This window comes from Eucyclogobius newberryi, unplaced genomic scaffold (assembly GCF_026437365.1).
Source record: "Eucyclogobius newberryi isolate DKJ021-1_F unplaced genomic scaffold, fEucNew1.0.hap1 SCAF_8, whole genome shotgun sequence".
Classification (NCBI taxonomy): domain Eukaryota; kingdom Metazoa; phylum Chordata; class Actinopteri; order Gobiiformes; family Gobiidae; genus Eucyclogobius; species Eucyclogobius newberryi.
Window position 1 is genome coordinate 8,216,229 of NW_027316500.1, and position 25,929 is coordinate 8,242,157.

The window sequence follows — 25,929 nt, forward strand, 5'->3', positions numbered from 1 at the left end:
TGATCGAAATGCCTGGGGTTTAGCTGCGCTCCGGATCCAAGATGGCGCCGTGAAAACCCTGGTTTGTTTTTCCACGGTGCAAAGTATGTTTAAGTGCATTAACAGAACTGCCCAGTTGATCCTGCTGACGTCCCTGCATGTGTTCAGATACCACCAGTCAGTAAACGATCTCCTCTGCCTCGGCCGAAGCCTCAGGTAAAGCAACAACAGCCCAACTCTTTATTTTGGGGAAATGTTTATGCACTGAATGTCGCGCTAACGTGCTAAGATGCTAACTAGCGCCAAAGCTAAAGCCGGTGTTGACCCGAGTGCACGGAAAGTCACTTCGCTCTGCGGCTAAATGCGTTAATCCGCAAAAATATCATACGCAGACACGAACTCGCCTCGTATGTTTTATAATATCTAGCCTTCTTTAAAAATAAGAGTTATTCAGGTATTCGGTTTGTATGTTCGTTCAAGAATGTAGCTGCTGAAGCTGTTGCTGCTAATGCTAAGAGCTACACTGAGAGAATTAACGAACTCCGTTGAAAGTTAGCACTCTTCAAAGTTAAATTGTGTCTTTTGATATTCCTCTATTGTCTTTATCTGTGAACTTGGATGTAAAGTTTCACACTTATTTCAAACGCTACTTTCTGCTGAAACCTCTCTTTTGCCTCAGTGATGCACGGGAGCTGAATGATGTAGCAAAATATACTATTGGGATTTTTGTGTCGAGCATTGCGATTAGACTTCTTCTAATTCTGTCCAAAGTTAGCATTTGACAGAAGACTGAAATAAAATAAATAATAATAAATGAATCGTATGCTTTCATAACATGTTTTAGATACTACAGGGTTCGTTAGATGTATACATTAGCGTGACAGGATGTTTTGTTGTACAGGAATTTTGCTTGAATAACTGCAAGCATTGTTTATTTGATAATCGCATTGCAATTTCGATTTTAATTTTGATATATCTTGCAGCTCAACTAGTTTAATAGTAGAAGTAATAGTAAAATAAATATTCATGTGCCAGAGATGCGAGATTAAGATGCAATCAGGAAATGGATGCTTTCAAACAAAAGCTAAATCACATTATACATCTTTCATCTCTATACGAGTGTACGATTGGTTAAATACAAGTTTTAAATGTTTCTGCTAACGATTTTTTTGAATGGGAAAAAATGTGGTATTTTTTAATTGAACCGCCTTGCTCTGCTTAAACAAGTCCATTTTAACTCTTCGTTTCGCCTGTAGTTTGTGCAGGTTTGTGTCCGCCCTGCCCCTCAGAATGACCGACCCAGCCGTGAAGCGGGTGGTGATCGATATCATCCGCTCCCCCGAAGACAAGAGAGAGTACCGGTCGCTGGAGTTCACCAACGGGCTGAAGGCGATGCTCATCAGTGACCCCACCACGGACAAGTCCTCCGCCGCTTTAGATGTCCACATAGGTAACGTCTGCGATCATACTATCCACAGCTTATTTTTTTGTTACTAAAGAAGATTGCTTGATGAGCCATCTTGCAGTACTTTTAATTTGAAAAACTGGAGAATCTTGCGCTAAATCAATGCACCCACAGGTTTGTTTATCACAAGGGTAAGCGTTATCTGGACAATAAAGACTCTCAAACAGATATGAAAAGACCTTTTGTAACAAAGATCTTGGCATTATTTAACCAAAATGTAAAAATTTGATCTGAATGTGATCATTAATATACTTTATTCATACGTATTATCTTTCTAGAAGCCTCAGTCAGAATACATGACCCGTTATTTGGTGGATAATGCATTTTAAAAGTAAACATTTTGAAATGGGAATAATTGTTTGACCAGTCGACTTATCAAAAAAAACTAGTCGACTACTGAAATAATCGTTAGTTGCAGCCTTATTAATCACAACATCAAACCTTCTTTTCCAGGTTAATCAACTTTTTGTTCAATTAAATGCTTAAGACGTCTCTCAAATATCCCTGTAACGTTCAGAGCCAATTTGACAACTTCTCTCATCCGTTGATTTGCTTGACGTCATAATTCTGATTCGTTATCCACGTACCAATCCCCGGTCATACGTGTGGTTTGAGATATGAATATGGTCTCATGTCTTGACCCTGCCACAATTTTTGTGTGTGTGTCCCCCAGGTTCCTTATCAGATCCATCTAACATCTCAGGCCTTGCGCACTTCTGTGAACACATGTTGTTTTTGGGGACTCAGAAATACCCGAAGGAGAATGAGTACAGTCAGTTTCTCAGTGAACACGCAGGCAGCTCCAACGCCTTCACCAGCGGAGAACACACCAACTACTACTTTGACGTATCCCATGAGCACTTGCAGGGAGCCCTAGACAGGTAAGCTGTATCTTATTGTACTTCTACCCTCTTTACTGTATCTGAACAACATATCGGTAAAAAAAAAAAGGATATCGTGCAATATCGTTTATAGTCTTATAAATGAAAGAGAAAAACAATTACTGTGGTTCTATTTTATTTTAGCTTCATGTGGATGGGGCCAACATAAGTTTATAGCCAGCTTCAAGCAACTCGAGTTACTCAGTTTGCATTGGTTTGGGGTGTGTAAACTCATAAGTTACTCCACACGTCTGCCTAAGTTAAACCGGGTTCCAGCAACAGGCCAGAGCATGATTTTAGTTTTCCTTTTTTGGTTATGGAAATGGTGCAACTTAAGTCCTGCTTTATGTAACTTACCTAAACTGATGACGTCCAAGCTGCTTTTACTATACTATCTTTTCATAGCTTCTCCTCGTTTATTTATGTGTCTATTCAAATGGACTTCCATTGTCTGCCTGTCCTTGGCGACAATACATCCACCTGTCGCCGTCTCCATAGTAACGATACGATTCCCTGCTCAAACCCAGGACTAAAGCTGAGACTCGACCAGGCCCGTGTTTGGGAGCTGCTCACATGACACGTAGTTAGAGTCTGAATTTAGCCTCTAGGATCCAATGACTTGCTTATAAATGAATGGAAGTCTATGGAGCACCTGTTCCTTTGTCACTGGCTAATTGTTTTCCAGTGAATTATCAAGACCATCTGCAGAGGCTGTAAAATGTTTATTAAATATTAAGTAACAGTGGATTGTTTAGTGGTTTTGTTTTTTGCACACGTCTAGTTTGATACTGGCAGCTAATTAGTCTCTTCCAGCTTTGAAAATCATACTGTGCAAGTTTATGGCTGGAAGTCAGAAAGCAGCAAAACCAAGAAGCTCCACAGTTTTGCTTATGGGCATAAAACAAAGTGAAGATATTGTTTTTGACACAATTCATCCTTGATACATACAAGTTAACATTTTGCCTCCTAAACGTTGCCCATAGCAATATATTGTTAGTGTAGTAAATGTTTTGATAGTCTTGACTAATTATTTTGTTAATATTATATGGATTTATCTGCACGAGGCATGGAAAACAATGAGTGAGCTGGAGTTTTGGGAGTGTCTTTTCACTTGATGTTGTTCTTCTCTTTATTTATAGTAGTGTTTGTGTTTGTCATTGTCATGCCGCACCGCCTTGTAGTCAAATAAATGATGCACAGGGCATGTCTTAAGTCGATTACAGCTAATTGTGTAACGTTTACGTGTGGTTCTTACTGGATTCTTTGAGGTTGTGAGCAGATGCTTTTTGTTTAAAATATTTAGTTTGCAAATCACTCTTGCCAGCTGTTGTTTTCTGTTTTTATGAGCTAATGAATGTGAAATTCTTTACATCTTTGGCCAATAGTAAAATTGAAGGGGGACTTTACAATTCACATGTGATTGTTGCATACCCTGTACATCCATACAGGCTCTTGCATGTAAAAGTCCACCTTTGCACTTCATAACTAGGAAAGGATTAAGCAACAGATGGAACTGTATCAATATAAGGCTGCAGCACAGGGACATGTTCCAAAGTTTGTAGAAAAAGACTGAAATCTGCACACAAACAAGGCTTTATTGGCAGATGGCGAGTGGAGGAGGTGGATAATCTCTGTGTAAAATCTATATTTATAACCTAGAAGGAACTAATCAAAGCACGCAAACAAAACAAAGATGTTAAAATCTTAAAACTGTTTGAGATATGAGCAAGGTTTTGCACAAAACACCAACCTGATATTTAAGGTCTGGATAATGGTTTTCTACCAGATTGTAAAGGAAAATCAAATGAAAGGGGAAGAAGAAGGCCATCACAAACTGAATCAAGGACTGGACAATAATTATAACATCAAAAAAATTGCACAACGTGTGTCATGACAATTTTACTCCTTGTTCAGAGACGGCCTTCAAATGTCAACTCCAAATTTATTCCCAATAATTTCAATAGATTCTCATAAATTCTCAATAATTCTCATAGAAATTTACCAACCACAATTCCAGAAACGTTGCCACTCTGGTTAAGATGTCAAAAGTTTTAAAAAGCATGAGCAACTAATAAAACCGGACCTTGAATATTCTTGACCTCTTTCCAAAGCGTGTAAAATGTCCCTTCCGTTTGAGGGTTTTGCATGGCAGTTTGGTTGTTTTGCTTTCTTTCATGCAAATCACAACCAGTCTCTCCTCTCGTTCTCCAATCCCAATTCATTTGTCCAAGCAAATCCACTGCTTCATTTTGTTGTTGGCCATATTAGTAGGAGGAATTGTAGTTTTGGAAATTGGAATATCAAGTGTACTACCCATTAATAAAACTATAAAAGATAGTCTTCCAAACAAGGATACAAAGTGATATTTCAGCCCTTTGTGGTTAATGTTATGGCCCATTCATCTTTTGTACAAAAAAATTTACAAAAACTATTTTGCAATTGTTTTTTTTTATATCACCTAGCCCTATATAAATATTAATTATACTATATGAATTAAAATATTATATTAATGCAATGTCCAAACCTAAAATGTAATTAAAGATTTGCTTTAATAATCCTGAATACAGGACTAACTGAAAGATTTCCATAGTATTCATAATCAGAAGCATTGTAATATAGAAATTGTGTTATGGTTACAACACAAAGTTCCTGGATCTAGTTTGTTCCCCTTTAAGTGAATGACTTTTAACCACGTCATTTAATTAAATGTAATTCCGTTTTTGTCTTTGGCCCAGGTTTGCCCAGTTTTTCCTGTGCCCTCTGTTCGATGAGAGCTGTAAAGATCGTGAGGTGAACGCCGTGGACTCAGAACATGAGAAAAACCTGATGAACGATGCGTGGAGACTCTTTCAGCTGGAGAAGGCCACAGGAAACCCCAACCACCCCTTCAGCAAATTTGGGACAGGTACTGACTTGTTCATCCTCTATGTGCCATGAAGGTTTTTATTTAATAACTAGTGATATAGCCATACCAGTGATTTTTGTGTCAATACCATAACCATTGCAATATCGTGTGAATGTATATTTGTTTGAATGGGCTCTGCAGAGCTGCCATCTGAGGCAAATTGGATACATTTTTATCCTTTTATAGGCGAGACACTTCTGTCTCCAGCAGGTGAAGCCTGCTGCGCAGCAGGTGAATGGAAGTAAATGTTTCTTTGGTCAGCTGATGGTGAACGAGGTGTACGATGAGTGGTGCCTGTGGACAGGACAGATCCTAAATTGAAATAAACAGAACTTAATCTAGTGTACACTGAGACGGCTTCAGGTTGCGCTTTAACAATTTGTGAAAACACACAATGTATCATTCATCAACAGCAAATGGTACTATATTATTGTCCAATATCTTTTTTTAAATGGTGTGACTTTAATCGCTGCAGGCTGAGGATGAGACGGATTTGACTGGTTTAGAGGCGGCTAAAATCAAAATCCAAAATAAGCACCTGAGCTCTTGAATTATGCAGTCTTAATTAGAGTTAATAATAGAAAAGGATCAGACGGTCATGCTCGCACATCATCCTCCATCCTAAAATATGGCCTGTATGTGCTGCTGTCAGTCGAAAAAGGTAAAGTTCACAGGTTTACTTGCAGTATTTAGTTAGGAAATTGTAGTGACTCTTGTGTTGTTAGTTTCTTACCCTGTGGTCTTGGTCTTATACTGGTTCTGATATAGCTATAGGCCATTATAAAACGGATAAAATGATGTCCATTTTATGTAATTTTAGTTTGAAAAGTCTAGTTTCAAAGTTTTATTGCATCAAAACAATTATTATCTATCTTTTCCATCACTTTAAGACTGTGCACACATAAATCATTTGTGTTTACATTTGGCGTGGACAGTTTCCTGACCTTTGTAAAAAACGGTACAGACAAATATATTAAATAAAATCAATCAAACTGCACGAGCGATCTAAATGAGGAAATTCTTGTCTCATCTTGTCTTTTGGGAATTGAGTCTCGTCCCCTATCAATTTGTATCGAGGTTTTGATTTTTTATGTTAGGAATGGAAAATGAATTCAGTGCAGGTCAGACTGGGAACAACTGTAGAAGGTAGAAACTGATGAAAGCCATGAGTCAAAATACACTTAATAGTCCTTCACTTTCTCAATAAGTCACTAAAAAACTCTCAGCTGCTGCACTATTTTCTGTTGAAAGTGTGAGAGATGGATGTATTGTTTGTGCCATAATGTGGATCTCTCCTCTTCATGAGACAAGCAAATGGCTGACGTTCCACCAGAAATGTTTTGCTCATCCTTTCCATGTGTTGTACTGCCAAACTGCACAACTTGTCCCATCTTAACCTCTACCACTGTTGAAGCAAAATGATGCCCTCTTCTGGCGAGAGAAGTGGCACAAACACTTCATTTGGATTTGAAAAGGATGGAATGATTTATTGCAACATAATGGGCAGGCTTTTGAAAACATTGAGCAAATAAATAGTCTTTTTGCAGATGAACTGTTCAAGTGTCCAAATGAAATTGAATAACAAATTGCTGCATGTATTAAACCTCCATTGTACTAACTATATTCTCATTGTTGTGGCAGGAAACAAACTGACCCTTGAAACTCGACCGTGCAAAGAAGGCGTCGACATCAGACAAGAGCTGCTTAAATTCCACTCTATGTTTTACTCTTCAAACCTCATGGGGCTCTGCGTTTTAGGAAGAGGTAAGGACTTTATCTGTTCAAATAATCAGCATTGAAATTTCCCCCAGTAATAAGGTAATATAGCGTGGTGATTTCCATTTTCCACAGAGTCTCTGGACGAGTTGACGTCGATGGTGGTGAATCTGTTTGGAGAAGTCGAGAACAAGAATGTGCCCATTCCAGAATTCCCCGAGCACCCGTTTCAGGAGGAGCACCTCAGGGTGAGGACATGTTTACTGCGTCATTTATTCACCTTTTGACATGTCTATCTTAAATGTCCATTTTGATTTAAATTCTCTAGCAATTCTACAAAGTGGTGCCGATCAAAGACATCAGAAACCTGTATGTGACGTTCCCCATCCCAGACCTGCAGAAGTATTACAAGTCCAACCCGGGACATTACCTGGGTCACCTGATCGGGCACGAGGGGCCGGGCAGTTTACTGTCAGAGCTCAAGTCAAAGGGTGAGACAAAGGTTTATATGAAACTGCACAGGTGTAAAGGGTGAACTATTTGTATGAGCCGGGTTTGGAGGAGACGCAATTTATAATGCATAAATGTCCAGGTCACAATTTTGGCTTCACAATTTGTCATGTCATATTTTTGGTATCTGACGACAGATCCCTTTGTTTGTGTTTTAATACCTCGTTGACCCAAGTAAAAGGTCAAGTATTGACATCAGTGATTGTTTTCCTCAGGCTGGGTGAACACGCTTGTCGGGGGCCAGAAAGAAGGAGCCAAAGGTTTCATGTTCTTCATCATCAACGTGGACCTGACGGAGGAGGGCCTTTGTAAGTTGTTTATGTTGAAATTCAAAAATAATATTTTTTTTTGGGAGGATTTATTTAACATACCGATGTTTCTTTGCAGTACATGTTGAGGACATCATCTTCCACATGTTCCAGTACATTCAGAAGCTGAGGACGGAGGGGCCCCAGGAGTGGGTGTTCGAGGAGTGCAAGGTGAGAATGAATTATTATAGAATTATTTTTAACATTCCCCCAAGATTTTTGCCATTTTGGGGCGAGGTCTATGCATTATTTTTTGTTGGAAAAGTTCTACTAGCTCTGTACTTTCACTCCTTTGAAAAGTTCTGTTCTTCATATATTCTATGTAGGTTTAGATTTGTTAAATGAAGAATCAATTGTATATTTATCTGCCTTTTGTGTTAATCCTCCTCTTTTTACTTCTAATGTTAAAGCTACACTATGTACATTTCCTTTTGAAGAGATTCACATTATGTAGTTGATCTCTTAGCCAGATCCTTTTTTCTAAGATATACAGTATATTTTAAAGAAAATTCACATAAAATTGAATAAATGAAAAATAGAAGTTTAATAAACATTCTAGGCAAAGGATTAACTAGAGCCCTCCTATAGAAACGCATCGTGCACCCTTCAATCTTTATAATGAAAAGATCTCTGAATTGTAACGTTTCACTTTCTCTAGGATTTGAACAACGTTGCGTTCAGGTTCAAAGACAAAGAGCGACCTCGTGGCTACACGTCAAAAGTGGCCGGTTTGTTACACGTGAGTTTCTTCTGTTTGAAAGGTTTAATGAATTCATTTTCAAAAACAACTAAATGAAACAATGACATTATGTCAGTGTTAAAATGTTTTAACTTTTGTCAGGGTAACTTTTTTTATTCTTTTCTTTCAGTACTATCCTCTTGAAGAAGTCCTCGCTGCTGAGTATCTTTTAGAAGATTTCAGGCCAGATTTGATTGAGATGGTTTTGGATAAACTCAGACCGGAATACGTCAGGTCAGTGATACAGACGACACACACACCACACTTTGTTTACAATCACAATGGGACGAGATGAAGGCTGCAGCGGTTTAACTAAATGTGACTAATCACTACAAAAGTCATCGTGTTGATCTCAGCCATCTGTCATGTGCATGGTAATGGAAAAATATACAGGGTGGGCCATAAATTTCCATATGCCCTGCATGATTACTCTTATTAACTCCTATTAATACCCGTTTTCCACTGTTGATGGACTTTGATTAGTACAGTTGGAGTTATGCTGGTAATGGCGTTAATGATACATTCCTTGAGAAACGTGGCTTTGCAGGTTTGACAAGAAAAGCAGAGAATTATGGATACTTATGAAAGCCTCCATAAGAAATGATTAAAACAAATGGAGATGACAGACTGTAAATGTCTTTATTGGATTATCATTACTGTACCCCGAGCTCAGAGTCACATTTGATTTTCTCTTGTTTTCCAGAGTGGCCGTGGTGTCCAAGTCGTTTGAGGGTCAAACGGATAAAACGGAGGAGTGGTACGGCACTGCCTACAAACAGGAGGCTATTTCAGACGAGACCATCAAGGTGAGAAGAAGCACAAGCGCACAATCGGAATCACATTGTCAATATAATTACAGTTTTTACACATTAGAAAAGAGCTGGTAACTACAAGTTATTAAACCCATTTTAGGAGGTGTAGTCTATATCGTCTAAAGATACAAGATTTGATCATTTAGTCCTACGTTTGAGTAACCTTCTGTACAACTTGAAAGACAATCACTCACGACAATCGCTCACGTTCAGTCAATGTATCCTTTTAAAAATTGTGGCCTTTTTCCGATTAAAGTACTGCTTTTAAAAACGTGTCATTTTGTGCATGCATATTTTGGGAACTAACTTGAAGAAAATACACTATTAATAATCAGATAAACCAACAATTACTGGTAGATCTGCATTTTGCTGTGAGTTTACATCCACAAGAGAAATCTGATCAACAAAAAACCTGGTGACGTGTGTCTGGTTAATCAGTGGCATTTACTAACTGTTGAGCAGCTGTTGTACTTGTAAGACAATGCACAAGGACTTTTAGAATAACGCTTTCAATTGTAAACATGTTCTCTTTGTCAGTGTGCCCTTTTCCCCATCATCAGTCCATGTCAAAACCTGCACGTATTTAAACAATCAGAAACAAATAATCACTCCAGAAATCCGATAATGATGAGTTTTGTGGATGTGCGTGTAAACATAACCAGTGTATCTAGTCCAGTTACATTCTGGTGCTTGATATTCCTTTACTCGCCGCATCTCTTTAAATGGCTTTCTTCACTGTGTCACGTCCAACTCCGCTTTGTGTGTTTCAGAAATGGGCGAACGCAGACCTGAATGGGAAGTTCAAGCTGCCCATGAAAAACGAGTTCATCCCCACAAACTTTGAGATCTACCCCCTGGAGAAGGACGCGCCCTCCGTCCCAAATCTGATCAAGGCGAGTGTATTTACAGCAGCGAGCTAACGCCACGGCAACGGCACTACCTGTTATTTAAGGCCATTTCATCACTACATTGTAGCCCAACAACAACAACATTGCATTCAGGCTGCGAAATAGACGGGAGCCCGGGGCCCGCAAGCAGTTGAATCTCCGGCGGGCCCGCGGTTTGAAATAGGAGGGGGCCCGCCGTGCCCCTCCTCGAAAAAAAATCAAGATTTAACTAGTAATTTGGCCATATTCGGGGCATTTTCATCGCTTAAGTTTCGTTTTGACAGACCCGCTTCTCATTGGCCGAGCGGTCACCGTGATGTAATATCGATGAAAGCGGGCATCTGATTGGCCGCTGCGTTTGTGTTGCGTTCACGTGTCCTCGGAAATGCCTAGTCTAATTTTCAGGGCAATGTAAGATAAGATAAGGGATCATCTCAAAATGGGTTGAAGCTGAAAAGATGTAATTTTTTTCGATCCCCTCCCCCCTCAAAAGACTTTGTCTGGCTTCACATAAAATGTTAACGCGTTGATAAAACGGTAGTAGCTTGATAGACCCTGCTCACCTCTAATGAACATCCCTGAACATCCTTTGGTATGTTTATCAGTAGAAGTTATGAATTCTCCAAATAATGTCACCTGTCGCGCATGTTTGTTTACTCCATCCACATGGAGCGCAGGGAGCGGGGCGGGTGCACCCTCGCGCTGTCCACTGCGCGCCGTGATCACAACGCACCGTGCGCACAGGCTGCGGTGCGCCGCGCCGCCTAATGTTGGCCTAATGCTCGTTGCTGATAGAGTTTTAGCATTTCAAAACAATTACTGCCACAACGATGTATTGAAGCTTCAAAGCAACAAAAAGACGAAATGTAGGTTCAACCCAAGACTAAAAATATTACGTCTTTTCAACTTCAACCCATTTTGAGATGATCCCTAAGATAAGATAAGATAATCCTTTAATATCCACACAAGGGGAAATTTCGTTGTTACAACGCAGTAGAAACAGGAGGAAAGGACAGATTATAGGAAGTTTCAAAAACACACTCTTAATAGAACTCTTATGAACAAAAAACTCTTAACAAAAACTCCTCATCTATCTTAATAGGGAATGGAGGGGGGGAAATAAAATAAAATGGATAAATAAAAAGATAAAGTAAGATAATAAAATAATGATAATAGAATAAAATAAAAATAGCTAGCACAAGACTAGGTAATACTATTAGCAGGTAAGTAAACCGAATAAAAACAAAATAGAACCCTCTTATTTACAGGTACAATGTATATATGTTAGTAGTTTATTTTGTAGGACGTGATTTCATATATTCCACAAGATCTCCTTGTGTCAAATGCTGTAAACGGTATTTATTTTGTATATAAGAAACATTATTATATTGAATTAAAAAGTATTGAAAGATCATGATCTCTGGTTTATATGATTCAGTATTTGTGCTTTTTATATCAAATAACAGATAAAAGTACTTTAAATTGTTTTACGTGCTAATAACCAGGTTTAAAACAACACATTTATCTTGTTCTTATGACGCCGCGCACGCTTGTGGGCCCCTGAAATTGCGTGGGGGGCCCCTAACTTTGAAAATCTATTTCTCAGCCTGGCACTAAATTAATTGACTGAATTTAAAAAAGGAATAACGTACAACATCAAATCTGCTTTATTAAATGTGCTTTTAACAGGCTCTTCTAGTATTCTATGGCTGCAACTTACAATTAGTTCAATAGTCAACTTAATTTTTGATAATTCAACTAGCCAATGTATTATTTTATTATTACTGTAAATCTTTTTTTTATTACTTTATTAGCCAAGAAAAAGTTGAAACATGGCGACTGGAGGCTACTAGAATGATATTATTAGATGGATAATCAGGCTGACTAAATAGTGATTTTAGTTATTCTGCAATATTGCCCACCTCTTTTTGCACTGCATATTGACCTTTGGTTGCTGTTTATTTCCCCCCCAGGACACTGCGATGAGTAAAGTGTGGTTCAAACAGGACGACAAGTTCTTCCTGCCAAAGGCCTGTCTCAATTTCGAGTTCTTCAGGTACGTGCTAATCTGTGGGTAGAAAGATGAAAGATGCAATACTTTTTACATTTTTATTTTGGAGAACGCTGCACACAAAATGGTGCCAGTGTAAGTCAAGTAGTTTTTAATGAGCAAATTTGTGACGGTTGCATAAACTACTTTAAAGGACACATGTTATGCATGGTTTGTATTATTATTGGCCTTTAAACATGCTCTTGAATACTTTTTACTTTAGCATCTCATATTTGAGATAAAGAATGCATCAACTGAAAGCACACATTACTTTCTATAAGTCGGGCGTTCCCTCATCACTATTTGGTGTTGGCAGATAGAATTACTAGGGAAATAAAAGCTAGCTTGCCCTGACATGCTGACGTAAGCACTCGGTTGTAATGAACCTAATTTTACACCATAAATCCTCAGAACAAGTGTGGCTTTGATTTATGGCCTTAAACGGCACAGATCTGCACCTTTTTGATGTCACAAATCCGTGTTTTTGTAATGCTCTGTAAACGGGATTAATGAAACTAGCATGAATGAAGCTAAATACAACTACGTTATTGATGAGCGAACACTGTTATGACATGTTTAAATTCTCTAAACTGTCGCTTTGTTTGTCCGTTTTAAAATGTCTTTGCCCAAGTGACGATTCATGTTGAAGTCTTGTGTTAATTCTGTGTGTATAATTGTCCCATTTGAACCTTTGGGCTTTCTCTGCAGCCCGTTTGCGTACGTGGACCCTTTGCATTGTAACATGGCTTATTTATTCCTGGAGCTCCTCAAGGACTCCCTGAACGAGTATGCATATGCAGCCGAGCTAGCCGGCCTGAACTATGACCTCCAAAATACCGTCTATGGGATGTATGTAAGTATCTGCCTCCGGTTCTGTGTCCACTGCATCCCAAAGCCTTTATCTCCTTTACCTCCCATAAATCTGAGCCACTGAACTGAAACAGGACTGGGCAGATTATTTTGAACTTGTAAAAGTATGTTTTCCTTCTGTATCTGGCACTAGTCTTTTTGGTCATTGAATTGGTCAATGGATCAACAAAGTTCTTTATGAGTCGACTCAAATACTACTTATTAGCTGGAATTTTGGGAGCAACGGGACGGTTTAATTTTATGAAGGTACTGTTTACTTTGTGTACATAGTTGGTTTTTGTACAAGCTCCTAGTCAATTGATAAACCGGCTTTGTCTTTAGTCAATTTTACTTGACTATAGCCCTAAAATACATCGAAACATGTGATTTGCATTGTATAACTCGCCTTTCATACAATCCCAGTACACCATTTTCAAATATACAGCGTTATATTCAAGTACAGTATGTAACTGCTTCTGGTGGATGGTCTGCCGCATTTCTGTCTCCATGGAGATATTCCTTTTCCTAGAATGTTCCAAGTTATTACTTAAACGTGTCAGTCTTATTCAAATGCACATGTTCGTTTTATTTATTTCGCCTCGCCGCAGATCTGACTCTTAACTTGGCCCTGTGGCGTCACCTGCTTGTTTCCATGGAGATGGACAGGTGTAATGCCACTGTCAACGCTCCAGAAAAGTTATACAGTGCCCTTTTTAAATGACAAACTTGTATATTGACCACAGTATCATCGGGACGAGAAAATTTCTTCACTATCAAAGATTATTATGGTTTAAAATAATAGCGTTAAAACAAAAAGATCTCGCCCATTTCTGTTTTTAGTTTTGGATCCCCACTTTCTCCACAACATTTTTAATTACAGCATTTTTACTAGGACATAAATACCCATGTTTTTCCTGTAATTATTCATCCAAAACGATCTCTTTTACCTAAATTTAACTCTAAAAAACTCTAGAACTATAGAAGAGATGGCATTCCTGACTTAATGCGACGCTGCTGGTCCCGAGGCTGCATATTCATACTCTTTTAATGTCCGGATCTACTTTTTTTTTTTTTTTTTTAATTAACATTTTCACCATCCGTTTATTTTGTCCCATGTTTTGTGTTTTGTTTCCTCCATCAGTCGCTACCTTTACGCAGACCCCCTTCACTGCAACATGACGTACTTGTTGCTCAGATTACTGAAGGATGATTTAAAAGAGTATACTTATGCAGCTCGACTGGCAGGGCTGCACTATGGAGTAGCCTCAGGGATGAATGCCATTCTCGTAAGTAAAAATGATCGTAAACGTGAAAGGAGAAAGAGAAGAGTGGGACTGGCCTGCGAAGGATTGGCTTCTAACATTTCTAACTCCTGATTTGCTGCCGTGTGCTGTGGTTTGGTGTTGATACTTGCTTTTTGCCTTAATCTCACAAGACATGAACTTTATAAATAATTGTAAGAACATTTTCACTCTTTCTGTGTTGATGGAACTACATAGAACTGAAATGAATTAAGAATGGAATGGTAATGAATTTGTGTCAAAAATGGCTGAAATAATGGACTAAATTATAAAATCAATCATTTTAAAAGGGCTTACAGTTATGGATATTGATAGATATGTGTTGAGTTGCTACTAAAGTCACCAATGTCAGTTTAATTTGATCTTGGGCAAATCAAGTCTTTTGCGTGGTTATCTTTGGAATCTCGCCCCCACATGTTTGGAGACTCCTTATCTAAGCCAGAGGGTAGTTTCGTTGCTCGTGTTTTTATCAGTGACGTTCTCTTGCTTTCTCTGCAGCTGTCTGTGAAGGGTTACAATGACAAACAGCACATCCTCCTGAAGAAGATCATCGAGAAAATGGCCTCCTTCGAGATCGACGAGAGGCGCTTCGACATCATCAAAGAGGCGGTGAGCCCCGACTCCCCCAAAAAAGTTTTACTCTACATTAGGTTATTGTGTAATTATTCAATTACACACGCCAACGTAGCACCAGGACAGAGGAACGACTCTCTGTAATAGTTGTAGCTCCCACAGGGTTCAGATCCACTGTGTACGTACAAAAATGGAGCATAAATGAGCCTTTTTCTTGTCTCCTTGCAGTACATGAGGTCCTTGAATAACTTCCGGGCGGAGCAGCCTCATCAACACGCCATGTACTACCTCCGCCTGCTCATGACCGAGGTGGCCTGGACCAAAGACGAGCTCCGGGACGCGCTCGACGGTTTGTATGCGTATTTGAAACCTCATGTAATGGCAGCGGCCCCCGACCTTTTTCCACACGAGGGCCGATTGAAAGGTAGCCAGTAATGACGGTATAAAATGTGAACAAACCCTTCTATAACTTTTAAAATACCTTTTTATAATTGGTGTTTATTTGATTAATTGGCTCTATATTTTCATGATTTCATTTCAACACAAATAATATTGGGACTTTAAAACAAATGTAATACATTTGCCTCTGGGGCCCGGGAGCAGATGGCCCACGGCCCGGTTTTGGGTCCCGGCCGGGTGTTTGGGGACCCCTGTATTGCTTAGTTATTAAACTTTATAGTCCGGTAGTTAGACATCTACAAACATGTTCTGAAATACATATTGGGGCAGTACAATATACCTCAAATGTATCGATACAGCAATATTGGCCATAATGTAGAAATATACGTTAAATATTTCATAACGCAGACGTCCTCCATTTGACAGAAATTGTCTTTTATATTGAAAATGGTAAAAAAAAAGGTTCATTTTATTCATGATGTCCCTCGATTGAGTTCAAACGTAGCTTTTATTTAATTTCATCTTTGGTTTGTTCAAGTTTTTGATTCTTGTCTTAGTTTATCAGTTCATATTTCAGTTTTATATCAAACGTTACTGCCCTGGGATTTGTTTGGTTGGATATTTTTCCCAAATTGCTCAGCCCTGTCTGGTAGATTGTGTCATAAATGCTGATGTCTTTCTCTTCCAGATGTGACTCTCCCTCGACTGAGAGCGTTTATTCCTCAGCTCCTGTCTCAACTACACATCGAAGCACTCATTCACGGAAACATCTTGAAGGAGGTTTGCCTTATATGTATTTGTCCATTCAACCAGATTTAGTTTAATAGATATTGGGATTTTTTGTTGTCCAGTTTTACAATGTTCTGCCTGTAACCGCAGCGTGTCACATTGTACAAGGGCAAATGGACAGGAGGGAATTGGTCTCACGACTCTTGAGGCTTGTCATGTTTTGCAGCCTGAACCTTAGAAAAGGCTCATTTTAAAGAGCACATCGGGACATAATTTTGTCTATTTATGAATTTTTGAGTTGCTCCCTCTCTGCCAACACACCCGTCGCCAAGAAACTGATGTGCAAAGTTCTCATTCATAAAAGAAAGGGAAACTGAGATCAAACTTTTACTGGCTCTGGAAAACAACTTGTGAGATGAATGTGTTTGACTCTGATCATTTTGTAGATAATTATGTATTTGATCCATTTTTTGTTCCACGTTTGTTGATAATGAACGACGCATTTGGATAATTGATAGTGTGGACTTTGTAAATGAGAGATGAATTAGTTCTGAGCCCATCGTGTCTTTATTGGTTCAAAATTTGACCCACATTGGACAATAGTTTAATGTGAAATGAGCGCGTGAGAATCTGCATTTACCAAAAAACTACTGCGGCGATATCCCTCTGTTATTACAGTTATGAATTGATTATATATGTGGATATTGGCGACATATTGGCAACGCAGCGGTTTGTCGCCATGACGATGGGTAGCCGTGTGTAAGGAGGAAATCTGTTCTGCCTTTTTTGAATCTGAAGTTGATGGTCCTGTTTCTGTTGAGGGATTTTAAGTCTCTCTAGGTTTATATTGCAAAGCTATAAATAAATACCAGAAAAAACTTCTTCACATCAAAATGTGTATATATAAAATGTATGCTGGAATTGCTATTACTGATAATTAAGGATGTCAAGATTATTAGTTTAATCGATAATTGTGACTATTCAGGATGCAATATAACCGTATGAACTAAAAGGGTAATAAATGTGACTATTTTAGAAGGAAAAATTGGTAAACAAGCTTTTAAATCTGGCTGGCTGTTTAACTTTATGTATTATTTTTTATTATAAGTCTATTAACTTAATACTTTGACTTCATCATTTAGAACATTTGATTATTTTTTAAGCTGGTTAAGAGGAATTGTGATCTATTAGAACGAGACAAATGTAAGTCTTTTTTTACTGTTGTTTGGTTAATAATTATGAATAAATGGTTTTCTCAAAATGACACTGATATTGTGAGATCCGTACTGATGAAACTAGTAATGTTTTCAATCCCTGAAACCATTTGCTTTGCCGTATCTTCGCCTGGTTTGTCTCCTGTCCTGCTCTGACTCTGTCTCCTCTGCAGTCGGCTCTGGGGATGATGCAGATGCTGGAGGACACGCTGATCGAACACGGTCACACCAAACCTCTGCTCCCGAGTCAGCTCATCCGCTACAGGGAGGTGCAGGTCCCCGACGGTAAAAGCTGCACTCTCAGACCACACCTCGTATTTATGCATTTATTTTAGGAATCGGACCAAATGGCAGATTGTGTGAAAGGGTTTATGGAACACGTTGGATTTAGTCATACTTGCTTCTTTCATGGTTTGAAAATCCGGTACACACCAGCTTTAAAAGTGGGTGTCGTCCAAACTGGCTGCTATAAGTTGCTTTTCTCGAACATTACCAAATCTAAAAGCCTCAAAATGAATTGTTTAGCCCAGCTTTTTGTGTCACCTTGTTCCCACCACGTGTTGCGGTGATGAAACAATGAAGTTTATGGAAAACCCTAAAATAATGTCACTCTTGAGTTTTGGGAATCGGTTATTGTTACATTCCTTTGAAGAAAATATCTTCATTTTACCCCCAGTTTCTTGCTATTTGCACAACCTAAAGTTCACCGACACTTTCTCCTCCAAACTCCACTTGGTCACTGTTCAGTCAAACTCTCGATTTGCTCCGACGCTCTGAGAAAAGCTCACGGAGAAGAAGCCACAAAGCAGAAAGACGATGCTGGAAAATGTTTCAAACGGTGTCAACTGAACTCTGCATGAACTCTGCATGAACTCTGCATGAACTCTGCATGAACTCTGTATGAACTCTGCATGAACTCTGCATGAACTCTGCATGAACTCTGCATGAACTCTGCATGAACTCTGCATGAACTCTGCATGAACTCTGGTGTATTCAAAGAGACGGTTTACTCTGGGGAAACTCTGTGGGACCAAGGTAATTTAACTAGTTTTTATCATTGCAAGGTTTTAAATGTTGGAACCGTGCAGAAAATTAAATGAATTTGTATTTGTATCGGGAGAAGAGTGCAACGTATTATGAATGTTGTTTTGAATATTGTATATATAAGATGAGATAAGATATTTCATTGTTGCAACGCAGGTAGATACAGAGGAAAAGGACAGATAATAATAATAATAATAAATATATTGAAATAACTATGAAAATGCTACAAAAAGCTGATTAAAATGATTGACCAAAGTTCAGAAAAATCACTCACGCACACACTTTATAAGATTTAGTAAGTAATACGTTTGTTCAATTTTACATTTTTAAGTCTTTTCACATTGGCCTGATACTCAAACCTCAACTCATTTTAAAGACGAGCCTTGGCACATTGTATTGTAAAAATACTTCTCATCAGTGAAATATACAATGAAAAGCTAAAGAATAATGAATTCTGTAAAGACTTTTCCAGCGTACATTGGCAGCGAGATGACAATAGTGAATGTCTCTTTCCTTAACCCGTTTTGTGTGGTGCAGGCGGCTGGTACGTGTATCAGCAGAGGAACGAGGTGCATAACAACTGTGGCATCGAGATCTATTACCAGACGGACATGCAGACGACCCACGACAACATGCTGCTGGAGCTTTTCTGTCAGATCATCTCCGAGCCCTGCTTCAACACGCTGCGCACCAAAGAGCAGCTCGGTAACGACACACAGACCAATTCTATCAATCAAATTGGCTCCAATATTGCAGCTAATTTTATGTTTTGTCACTTGAAATGATAAGTGGGAGAAAAGGCGCTGTACCTGAACTTTACAGACTTAAACGAGAAAACGACTGTACTTTTCGGGCTGTAGTGCGCTCTTCAATAATTTACACACAAATATGGTCCATGGTAGTGATGCAGGGGTCAAGTCGTGCCAGAAAGTTTCATTTCTATGCTGCAGGTTCTAAACTGCAGACCGCTGTATATTGCATGTACGCTCTCCACATGTTTTTCCGTTTCACAGCGTCTAGATTCACTTTCTCATTAGACTCATGTCTCCGTGATTACGAGTATGATTGTAATAAAATACAGATAGAAACCCCGCCCCCCCGGTGGTCAGTAAAAATCTAGAAATTAGACTCTTAAGAGTTAAAATGACCGCAGGGTTCAAAGCGCGAGGAAAAGTAGCCGCTTAAAGTCCACAAAGTACAGTATTAGTGGGCAAGGCAACAGTTAATTGACAAAAATGTGGCAACACATTTGAATTAAGTTTACACCGTTAATCGTCCTGCATTTTGGATATAATTGTGCGTACATATTACTCAAACAAAGATTATTTTTTAAACTTAGGCTGATGAACATAAAAACTTATGTTTGCGTCTGTTATCGAGATTTTAACCCTCTATAAAAGGAGGTATAATCAAAAGGCCTTCATGTACATGGCCACAGTCTTGTAACCGTGAAGTTGTGACATGTAAGACGTGTCCCTAAAAGCAAAAACACATGCTAATTGTCATCTGCACTTGAACATTTCTTTTTCCTCCAGGCTACATCGTGTTCAGCGGGCCCAGGCGAGCCAATGGCGTGCAGGGCCTGAGGTTCATCATCCAGTCGGAGAAGGCGCCTCACTACCTGGAGAGCCGCGTGGAGGCCTTCCTCTGCACCATGGAGAAGGCCGTGGAGGAGATGAACGACGAGGCCTTTCAGAAGCACATCCAGGCCCTGGCCATCCGGCGACTCGACAAGCCCAAGAAGCTGTCGGCCGAGTGCGCCAAGTACTGGGGCGAGATCATCTCCCAGCAGTACAACTTCGACAGAGGTGAGCACGTGCAGGCGGTTATGGAGCGAGGACCGCGCAATCAGACCACTTTTAATCAATCACTTATTTAGAATCATCAAGAATCATCATCCTTCACAGCGGTCTCATTTTGACACTGTTTTCACTGTTTATATCTGGACTGGGACAAAGCAAATTTAACTCCATTACGTGAAAATGGAGTTAAAACGGAGCCGCTTTAAAGCCCGTTTCATCCGTGTACCTGTTCATCGGTTGTAACATGTGTTTTTCTTACAGATAACGTTGAAGTGGCGTATCTGAAGACGCTGACCAAAGAGAACGTCATGAACTTCTACAGAGTAAGTTTAGCCCACGCCAGCGGTGCCAAAAAAAACTATTAATCAAAGAATACATCCTTTTTAAAAGGAGGAATAAAAATGTGACCGTTTTCAGATCTACTTTTCTAAAATATTACGTCTTCTGGATTTAGTCTGCTCTGCTCCTAAAATAGAACAGAGCATTAATCCTCGCAGTTTCTTAATCTCTCCACCTCTTTCTCGATCTCTCCTTTCTTTCTTCTTGTCTCTCTCCTTTCTTCATTTTCCTCTCCTTCTGTACTTTTCTCTAGCTTGCTCCTTTTCCCATCTCTTCCCCCTTTCCATTTTTTTTTCCCCTCACCTTGTCTCTCTCCCTCCTTCCCTTATTTCCTCCCCTGTATTGTGTCTCACCCACTTTTCTCTTTCTTTCTTCTTCTCTCATCCTCTTTTTTTACTGCCTTTTTGCCCCTTCTCCCTCTTCCCCCCTACGGTCTCCTTTTTAGCTCCTTCCACCCCTCATTTTCTCTATTTTTATGCTCCTTCCCCTCTCTTTATCTCCTTCCTTCTCTCTCCCTCTGTCTCTCTCCTTCTCTCTCTCTCTCTCTCTCCTTCTCTCTCAGCGCTTGCTTCATCTGCTGTTTCTATTCACGTCTTCCTGACACAGGCTCAGATCACTTTTATAACGCCCTCTAGCTCCAGGTCGAGCACAATCTGAGGCAGAGAGAAATACAGTCCCATGTAAAACCGAGATGATGTGAATATATCTTTTTTTATCCAGACATTCAGACGTGTGAATGTCTGGATACAGATGCAAATCCAGAGTGAACTTAACAATGAATTATAGATCTGGCCACTATGACGGTATTTAACACATAATCTACTGAATAACACCCGTGTTTCACTCTTAAAATCTGCTCTGTCTGATAAAACCGAGCCAAAACATCTTCCGAACCAATGCAGTCAAAGTAAAACTCCAAAAAGTTTGCAGGAAATGTAGCGACACAGCCTTGTTTGGCCACTGTAATGTCTTTGTTTCTGAATATATGTTGGCCAAAACATTCTTCTTCTTCTCTTTTTAATCTGCGTTTTTCTTTTTGTCTCCACAGGAACGACTGAGAGTGGAGGCTCCAAAGCGACACAAGGTTTCGGTGCACGTTCTCTCCAGAGAGATGGACTCATGTCAGTAACTCTAGTAATGTTCCACAACAATAATAAATGCTTTAAATGGTGGTTTTAACGCTTCCGTTTCTGCTCCAGGTCCCATCGTGGGCGAGTTCCCTTCACAAAACGACGTCAACCTGGCTCCGGCCCCGTCTCTGCCTCAGGTATGAGAAGAACACCATCAGATTGACTTTATTGCTTAATGTATAATAAATGTGTTCATGAGTGGTAGTTTGTCGGTGCGGATTACTGTACTGTATGGAGATAATAATATTATGGAGGAAAAGGTTATTAACGTTCAAACCAAAATCATTCTCAGCTCAAGTACATGGCTTTTCATGAAGGCGGGGCATAACCAGATCTGTTTGCTTTCCCAGTTTTCCACTGGAAGCAACAAAACGGCAAACAAAGATGTTTTATTACTTCATTCAAGCAACTTTCCTCCATTTCTCTTGGACATAAAGCTCTTAAAGGAACACTACACATCAAACTTGACATGAATTTGACAGATCATACAGAAACATTTATCTAATTCTAGTCTTATTTATTACGATTTTGTTTTTAATAAAGAGTTGAAATCAGATTTTTTAGATCTATTTTACTCCAATATTAAATAAAATATCCATAATCCACCCTCTTTTTTAAATCTAATGTGTGAACAAACTGAAGCATTTAAGCCCGTATTTTCTTAAAATACGAGTTTAAATGCTTCGGGTAAGTTTTTTTATTTTTTTTGTTTTTTGTTTTAATGAAACACGATTTTCTGAAATGTATATAAGTAATCTCTAAATGTAAAATATACCGTATTTTCCAGACTATAAGTCGCACCAGCCAACAAATGAAGTCTAGTTTGGAAAATACGGTATTTCTCCTTTGCTCATGCAGTGTCTCACCTTAAGTCAAATGAAACAAACATTACATTAAACCCACTGCATTTTGTCCTCGTTTTATCTTTGAAACGTTACAAAAACATCTAACGTTTCCTTGTTTTCCTTATTCGCAGCCCACATTGGTCCAGGACATGACTGAATTCAAGAGGAGCCTGCCGTTGTTCCCTTTGGCAAAGCCTCACATCAACTTCATGGCGGCCAAACTGTGAGCCGCACCTGAATCCGCACCGTTTTACCGGGACAGTACAGGGACACTAGGGGGCGACGGCAGCACCCTTCTTCCCCCCGTCTCTCTCTCTTTTAAAGGCTGTGCATGTCCGGCAGATTCACGCAGCGGGAGACGCAAAACACACACTTCAAACCACACGGCTCGAGTCGTGCAAACAGCAGCTACTTCACAGTAGAGTATGAAGGATAGTTACTTTCATCATACTTTGAACTTTAAATACTGCGCAATTTCTAACTAACTGAATGTTTAAACCCGAAAAAGCTTGTTCGAATACCGTAGTTTTTATTCCAAATGTCCGCCACATTTTGCGTTCTACGTGTTTTTCTTAGTTTAAAGATTCAAAATGTGAAATTGCTCCTTTTTTTAATGGTCAATGTGTAGATTTTCTAGCTCTTAAATTTAAGAGACTGAAATTTTACATCTTAAAATTTACACTCTTGAATTTAGTCACACATTTTACAGTGAAAAATTCAAATTCATTAAAGCTTCAAAATTAAAAATTTGCTTTTTACATATTAAATCATAGAAAAATACAATGTGAAAATGTGCATTGTAAAATTCAGCGACGGGAATTTGAAAAATAAAAAAAATTCAAACATGTTTTTTTTTTTCAGCGTTAAATGTGAGAAGTAAGAAATTTGCCAATATTTAAAGTAATAAAATGGAACAAAGTATCTTCCGTAGTAGTGGAACTAGCAAATGGAGCAAAATAACTTGGGTTTGTCCCTTCATGACGGATAAAGCGTTAAAATCCAATCACAAATAATAACTGCTGCTTTTCGAATGTGTTTTTTGTTTTGTTTTTTGCGCTAAATGAAGACGGATGGAGTGATACAGTTTAATAGACGTGTAAATGGCGCCAAAAAAAATACCCAATATTTTATGCTAACGTTTGCTTTTGTGAAGGACTTTGCCTTATATTTATGGTTTTAAATCTAGCAGGATGTTCGTTATTCTCTGTGAACTGGTAAAATGTTGGGAGACTTTGAGGAGCGATTTTTAGTCCACAACTGTTGGATCCATTTGCGTTTCACACGAGCTGTCGACATCTCAGGGTAAACGCCATCGCTGTTTTTAGACCTTTTATTTGTCCCTCGCTGAAAATAAAAACCCATCTACCTTTCTTGTAACGGCTCTTAAGTTTTTCATTTTGCTTGTTTTTTTTCCAACAATGAATCCGTGGCTGTGTATTTTTTTGTTGCTCTTGAGACTAAACTTGTTTCCACTAAGCTGTAATGTACAAGCCAGTTTGAGTTCATTTTGTAAACGGAATAAGCTTGAAAATCTCTGGTAAAGCGGTGGTTATCCTGCTACTCTTCACGCTACTCTAAAGTTAGCTAAATGATGTAACTACAGGACTTTTTTTTAATTTAAACTACCTCCACAAAAGCACCCAGGAGTCTTATCTGGAACCTTCCTGCTGTGAGACGTGTGTAGTTTTTATTTAGAGGCCAATCGTCATGTTTTTGTCCTGGTTTGAGCTGATCTTAATGGTTTAGGTTTTGTATTTTCATTTTATTTTTTGCCATTTTATTAGAACATAGAACAACAAAAACGCACACAAAAAACAAAGAATGAGCTGGACCAGAGAGAATTAGAAAATACGGGGTAAAAGTAGAAAATAAGGGGTAAAAGTACAAAATAAGGGGGTAAATAATAAGGGGTAAAAGTAGAAAATATGGGGAAAATAAAGGGGTAAAAGTAGACGATAAGGGGTAAAAAATAAGGGGTAAAAGTAGAAAATATGGGGGGAAATAATAAGGGGTAAAAGTAGAAAATAAGGGGGTGAAAGTAGAAAATATAGGGGAAAATAAAAAATTTCCCCTATATATAAGTAGAAAAGGGGTAAAATGGTTGTTAAAAGTAAAAAATAAGGGAGTGGCATCAAAGAAGAATAAAAAAAAATAAATGTAGCATATTAAATTGTGAGTAATTGTCCCATTTTGTCCATTTTTTTTTAAAATGTTATTTTACTGTCAATTTTCAAGTTGACTCCTGAAGTTATTTTACGGTCTAATTTCCCTTTAGACCTGGCGACGTTCAGCCCCGATCATAGTTTAGATCTCGACTTGAGCCGCTACAAAAGCACTATAAACACTTATTTCAAACACGGCAAAGTGACTGAAATGTTCCATTTTAAGCCGTGTATAAAGCTTCTTATTGGAAACCTGAACATCCTCGTGTGCCTTTTAGAGGACAAACCGTCTAAATGAGCCAATCCTTTTCATACGCAGCTGCTGGACTGGAGAAAAGTGTCGAATCGAGCCTCATCCAGCCTGAATCTGAATGTAAACGGATCACAAAGCAATAATCTACCACAGGAGTTTATTTGACCTGCTTTTATTGACGTTTAGTGCTGCAACTTCATCAGATTATTGAAAGAATCAGTTCATTTTCAAGATTTGTACAAGATTTGTGTTTAAAGTTCAAATTTAGTGTCATTTTTTCCGTTTATACAAAAATGCCAAGCTTTTATTTGAAGTAATTGCAGATTAATTCACAAAAGACATATAGAATACTTGTTGATGCTGTTCAAATGGGCTATTCTCAGGTGCTAACAAACATCTGTATTCACTAAACGGCCACAAACGCTTTTATTTCAAATTTGGATGGATATTTTCTGTGTTTTTATTTACCTTTATTACCTTTTCGGTCGACTCAGAATCCCCAAGTTTCCCTCCATTTTACCAAGTTGTCATTTCTGTGGATGTACCTCTGTCCCGTCTCTCCTCCTCGGTCGATAACCCAAAGACAAACCAGCAGAGAAGTGAAAATCGTAGCTAACGCATGTAAAAAGAAAAAATGATTGAAATGGGGCTGTTGCCTAGACGACGGCAGCGTTCACACACCAGGCTTCAGAGGCCGTGCACTGTTAAACGGCGTGATGTAGGAGAAACTCGTTGGACTTGTAGATTATTTGTGTTTATGTTTATTTACTGAGCGTAAAACTTGCCGTGTGATTGGTCCGGACGAAGAGTGGGAGGGGTTAAAATCGAGGCGTTTTTAAGTTGGTTTTTAAATTGTTTGTGTGTCTCTAATGAATAAACAACTGAATGGAACGTGTTAAGTGTGTATTTTTTACTTATCGATATTGCAACAAACTAAATATATAAAGTTTGATTTTATTCCTGATTTTCATATTAAGATTTAGAGCATGTTAAATTAGCCTCTTTACAGTTTACTTTTATTCCTTTTGTCTAGTAAA

The 25,929-nt window shown here is 38.8% G+C and overlaps 1 protein-coding gene across 1 annotated transcript; it reads left to right on the top strand.

Annotated features, from left to right (window-relative positions):
* Window positions 1–25,783, top strand: ide (insulin-degrading enzyme). The gene is made up of 25 exons (XM_072436518.1): window positions 1–195; window positions 1,236–1,429; window positions 2,118–2,325; window positions 5,061–5,230; window positions 6,872–6,994; window positions 7,082–7,194; window positions 7,275–7,437; window positions 7,672–7,764; window positions 7,844–7,935; window positions 8,423–8,503; window positions 8,634–8,737; window positions 9,207–9,309; window positions 10,086–10,208; window positions 12,176–12,258; window positions 12,961–13,105; window positions 14,901–15,011; window positions 15,204–15,324; window positions 16,063–16,154; window positions 17,491–17,602; window positions 18,899–19,066; window positions 19,897–20,169; window positions 20,425–20,486; window positions 21,551–21,623; window positions 21,702–21,769; window positions 22,609–25,783. The coding sequence occupies exons 1-25, from the start codon at window positions 86–88 to the stop codon at window positions 22,702–22,704; spliced, it is 3,081 nt and encodes a 1,026-aa protein (XP_072292619.1). The 5' UTR covers window positions 1–85; the 3' UTR covers window positions 22,705–25,783.
* Window positions 25,784–25,929: the final 146 nt, after the last annotated feature.

Coding starts and splice junctions, on each gene's coding strand:
- ide (XM_072436518.1), top strand. CDS start 86: ATGTTTAAGTGCATTAACAGAACTGCCCAGTTGATCCTGCTGACGTCC. Junction 1,430..2,117: donor CGCTTTAGATGTCCACATAG/GTAACGTCTGCG, acceptor TGTGTCCCCCAG/GTTCCTTATCAGATCCATCT. Junction 12,259..12,960: donor CTCAATTTCGAGTTCTTCAG/GTACGTGCTAAT, acceptor CTTTCTCTGCAG/CCCGTTTGCGTACGTGGACC.